The sequence below is a fragment of the Leucopleurus acutus genome, assembly GCF_964270905.1.
Source record: "Leucopleurus acutus genome assembly, chromosome: 10".
Lineage (NCBI taxonomy): Eukaryota > Metazoa > Chordata > Mammalia > Artiodactyla > Delphinidae > Leucopleurus > Leucopleurus acutus.
In genome coordinates, this window is record NC_139153.1 from 73911656 (window position 1) to 73916902 (window position 5247).

General features: G+C 53.6%; 1 protein-coding gene across 3 annotated transcripts in view; it reads right to left on the minus strand.

Annotated features, from left to right (window-relative positions):
* Positions 1 to 3110: 3110 nt before the first annotated feature.
* The window catches only part of MRPL14 (mitochondrial ribosomal protein L14), a 12902-nt gene continuing 10765 nt past the window's right edge, over positions 3111 to 5247 (minus strand). For all 3 annotated transcript variants that reach the window (XM_082848132.1, XM_082848131.1, XM_082848133.1), the window contains exon 3: positions 3111 to 3596. In XM_082848132.1, coding sequence (XP_082704258.1) covers positions 3230 to 3596 — 367 coding nt within the window. In that variant the 3' untranslated portion in view covers positions 3111 to 3229. The remainder of the gene's footprint in view (positions 3597 to 5247) is intronic.

Here is a 5247-nt window from a genome sequence, read left to right on the forward strand (position 1 = left end):
AAGTGATAGGGCAGCTGGGAAAGCAGCAGAGCTGAGGCTATTCTGGGCTGTGTGCTGCCAGGGCCTGCGTCACGGTCGGGGAGCGGTCTCTGGCCCCCAGCCCCTGGAAACCACAGCCTTCCAGCGGTCAGCACAGAACACCTTGGGAAGAGTGTTTAAGCCCATGGCAGACCTGAGCTGAGGGGGGATGGCAGGACAGTCATTTGAAAGACTCCCGCAAACCTCAACAGGAGGGAGGCGGGAGCGGGGCTGGATCAGGGCAGCTGGTGCCCTGTAGACCCGTGAAAGGATGGACGCATGTTCTGCTGACTAAGGGCAGGGGAAGAAGTGAGGCCAACCCTAGACAGCGAGTGCCCTTCAAAGCTAGAGGGCAGCTTTGGTCAAGCTGCCCTGGTCAGAGCAAAGGCCATGCCCTGAGCAGGTGATGCCAGGCTGAGAATGGCAATCCCGCCCTTCACTAAGGACAGGGGTCTCTTCCTCCCCAGCCTTCGGGAAGCAGCCCAGAAAGCAGAGGAATTAAGAACTTGCTGAGTAGCAGCTGCTGCAGCTGGGGAGACACTCGTCCCTGGCAAGGCAGGCCCCGGTGCAGGCGATTCCTCCTCCGTGGCCAGCGTCAGCTGCTGCAGCAGAGCAAGTCAGCCAGAGTCTGCCGGCCCTTCCAGAGGGCCCGGTGAAGAGGGCTGCTAGCTCCTAAAATACCCAGAGGGACCTTGAATCAGCCTTTAATCAGAGCAGCCCTGGGGAGCGGTGCACGCCTCGACCAGGAAGACGGAAAAAGAAGAGCCTTCGCTTCCCAGCAGTCAAGGCTGAGCTGGTGAGGCTCCAAGTGAACCCACTGAATTCGGGAAAACCATATTATTATCCTCTAGACTCACAGCTAGTGAGAATCAGCTCAAGATGGCAAGGGCTCATCAACCACAAAAGTAAGACCCCTGGACATTGTGGGAAGACCCCTGCGGTGAAGTCATGGGCTCTGGCTTTGAGACCAGCTTGATCATCTGTTAGTTGCAAAAAAATCACGTTACCTCTGAAACTCGGTGTCCTCACGTAAAACACGGAACCAGTGGCCACCAAACCGTGAGGAACACCAAGAGCGCACGTACACACAAATGCTTTCAAAATAGACACTGAGTGCTATTCCAATTTAAGAGATTACTTACATCCAGCTGCCTACTTGACACCTCTCGGACATCTCAGAGGTGCCTCCACTCAGACGCCATTCAGCTACTCACCCTCCCCCACCCTCGGGCCTCCCCCAGAGCACCCAGCTCGGTGTTCTGCAAGACCAACCATCCAGGCGCGGAAGCTGGACACCTGAGACACATTCTTGGCCCTTCCCCGCCACCCTAATGCATTGCCAAGCCCAGTCAACTGCACCCGCTAAAGGCTTCTGCTCCCCTCCTTCACCACCGCCCTAGGCCAGCAGGTCATCATCATGCAAAGCCTACACTCGTCCACTCTGGACTTCCTCAGCCCCACTCCACAGTCAATCCAACCGTATCTCCCCTCCCACCACCCTGACCCTCCTTGCTGAATACCCTCCAACAGCGTCCCAACGCCCTCAGGATAAGGAAGGCTTCCCAGGCTTGGCTGGCCCTGCCTCTCCAGCCCCATCCCACACCACAATCCCTCCTGCTCGCCCTGCTCTAGCCACATCGGCTTTTCCTTTGAGCCCCTGGGACTCACCCCATTCCCTTCTGCCACAGGGTTTTTGCATATGCTCTTCCCTCTGCCTGGAACACTTTCCCCTCCTCTATCACCTAGCTAATGCCTGTCCATTTATTTGTACTAAGGTGTAAAGTACAGTGCACTGAAGTATACAGCTCAATAATTATTTAGATGTATACACTCACGTGACTCCCACCCAGATCTAGATTTAGAACATTTCCAACACCCGTAAGTTTCCCTTGTGACCTTTGTGGTCTATGCTCTTCCCCACCCCCGCAGGTAGCCACTATTCTGACTTCTATCACAATGCCTATTCATTCTTCAAAAAGCAGACCATGCAACCTTTTCTCAGGGAAGCCGCCTCCTGTCCCATGGAAAAAGTCTAACCTCTCCATCGGAGGCACTTGTTACACTTGGGGATCTGCATGTGTTGGAGTCATTAGGTGATCTGTGTCAATCTGCCCAGGAGAGCACGGACATGTACTTATCCTCACCTCTCTTTCCCAGCGCTGGCAGCTGCAGAGCAGAAAACAGCTGATGCCTATCAAGTGCTTATTATCACCAGGTACTCATAGGCACGAACTCATTTCTTACATCCACCGTATCAAGCAGGTACCATTATCATGTACCCATTTTACAGGTGAGGAAACAGAAGGTGTAAGAAGCAAAATAACCTGCCCAAAGGCATTACGTGTAAGTGGTGGAGTCAGGATTGGAACCCAGGCGGTCTGGCTACAGAGCATGTGCTTAATCATCATGCAACTCTGCCTCTCAGAGGCCACTGGAATGTTTAATGAGAAGTGCCCAGGACAGTTTGAATGAATAAAGGAGTGACTTTAGAAATGAGTTGATGAGATTCCATTTAAAGAAACTAAGGGAGCGCCCCAGAACCTCCCCAAGGAGACCAACAAACAAATGGGAGGTAAACTGTCACTGAATCCCCTGCACAGGCCCACGATTTGGTGCTCTGCAAACACCGGAGCTAGTGCATTTCCCCAGGAGTCAAGGCAGGAAGCTGTCTGCTCTGGGCACAGAGAAGCAGCTGGTGCCTAGCAGAGGGCACCCCATGGTGGAGGAAGGATCACGGTGCAGGTTCTCTCGGAGGCTGGAGGCCACGCTGTGCTGGAGGAAACGGTCCCCCGGCTCCATTCACGCTAACCCAGCAACCCAGTCACCTTCATACCCATTTAGCACCTCCGGCCCTCTGACACAGGAAGATGACACTCTGGAAGGCAAATAAACAGTTTGCCTGGCTAGAAAGTGATATTCCATTGCATATCTACAAACTGGCATTTGGCATGTACCCCAGTTTTCCAGAGCCTGATAATCCTGGGTGAGTTCACAGGCTATTGCAGGCAAAGACCACCACGTCACGTGGCACCTTTTAACTGTTTCAGTACCGTTGACCCCATGGCCACACCCAGAAAGCTCAGGAAGAAACATACAGGAAAATATTTATTTTCTCACAGCACACTGCGCCCCGGGCTCCCTCTCAGCAGAGGCACAGCTCTCAGAACGGCTCCATCCATGAGCCCCCAGGCAATCGGTGCCTGGGCTCTGTTCACACAAAGTTCTGGGCAATGGCCAGCACCTTGGAAAACTCGCCTTCCCTCTGGCGTAGGCTGCTGGGGATGGGTGTCTTGATTCGGGTCCCCACAGGGTTCCCGTTGTCCTCGATGAGGACCACGTTGTTAGAGTCGAACCTGGGGGTCATCCTGGGACCAGGCATACGATGCCCCACAATAAGTGCCTTTTTCTTCTGCCCCTTGATGGCCAGCAGGATGCGGTCGCCCACTTTGCCCACCCCGTTCCTGTTATAGACGTGGATGCAGCGAGGAGGGCGATGGTACGGGGTGTTTCCCAGGGCACTGTTGTCCACCACACGCACCCGCGTCATCTTCTGAATTGCACCAAGGCTCCCAGTGGTGCTGGCGGAAGAGGAAAAGAGTCTGAGGTCTGCATCTCTGCTGGTCAGGGCGCAGAGGCCTCTGCCAGACCAGGCTTGGCAGCGTGCACATCGGCAGGGCCCTGACAGAGGTGGTGCCTGGGAAGGCTTCTCTGTGCCCAAGGCAGTGCCCTCACAGTTCTTCACGGCTTCTGCTGCCGGGTCAGGACCTCGATCTGGATGGGTTTTAAAGAGGACCTGATATTCTGTTACAACAAACTGCATGGCAGACTTAATTTAAAGCCTTCGGTTTCCAAAAGGCCTCTGAGGATTAAGGGAATACCTTATGGGCCAGGCCTCGCCCACTGCCTAGCCTGCAAAACCTGCTCCCCCAGAATACGCTGATTACCAAATGTCCCATCTACATGTTGCTGAGAGCCAGAAGGTACAAGTGAGTGTGTCTGCTAAGGGAGTCCTTTGACACAACATAGCAGAAACTGAAAATAAGTCAAGGTAACAATCTTTTGTTTTAATGTATTTTTCCCCACTATAAAGCGTACCTATTAAAGGCAAATAAGCTATTATTAAGCCATCTGATGACAGTGGGAATTCTAGTTTGCTGCCACTAGGACCCTAGTGCTGGTGTTCTCCCGGGTGACCCGGCGTCCTCTTCTCTCATTCCACATGCCTACCCTGGGCAAGGTTCTCTATCCCCATTGTTTCCAGCTAGTAAATTCCATCTCCAGCCCCACCTCTCTCCTATCCTTCAGTCCTATATTTCCACTCCAACTCCTCACGTGTCCTACAGATGCTGCAAACTCAGTAGGTCCTACAGTGACTTCATCGCCTCCCCCTGCAAACCTCCTCCCACTGCTGTGCTTCCTGCCTAGATGATGGCTTCTCCAGAAAATTCAGCTCCTGAGCCATAAACCTCTCTCCATCACCATCCACTGGCTACCCCGTTCTACTGACACCACTCCTAAACACCTCTGTCCTCTCCCTCCACCCCCGTCGACACCTCCTTCATCCAGCAGCTCACTCTCTTACACCAAGACTATTCCGTTAGTGTCCTAACCAGCTCCCTGCGCACCTCACTCTGCCAACCAAGAGCTCTTTTTAAAATATAAAATGGAGGCCACTCCCCTGCTCAGGACTGGTCAGTGGTTCCCCCACTGTATACACTGTCAACAACCTGGCCTCTATGTACCTGCCTTCTGAGGTCCTCTATCCTGCCACTCACACATTCACTCTGAGGCCCAATGGCCGGGAATCCCTGGAGCTCTCCAAGTGTGCCTGGCCTCTTGGCCCTCCCAGGGGGCCTGGACAGGACCTGCCCCCATGTGCCTTCTGGGAAGGCAGCTGCTATCCTCCTCTTTCCTCCTCCTCCTCTGTTAGCAGCCCCTGCCTCGGGCCTTCCAAAGAACTGTACAAGCCTCTATTATTATACTGGTCACATTTTCTTAGAGTTATTTGTTTCCAACTTTGCTCCCATGGCCAACTGTGAGAACTCTTCCAGGGCAGGAAGCAATTCTTATTCATCTCTCTATGACCAACCCTGGGCACAGGGCTCAGTAAACACTTGTGGAACGAGTGCACGAACAGGGCCAAAAGGCATGTTTGCCAACAGGAATGCAACCTGTGCTCTCCGCCCTGGCTTAGCATCTAAATGGGGAGGGGAGAGGTTGTCAAACTCC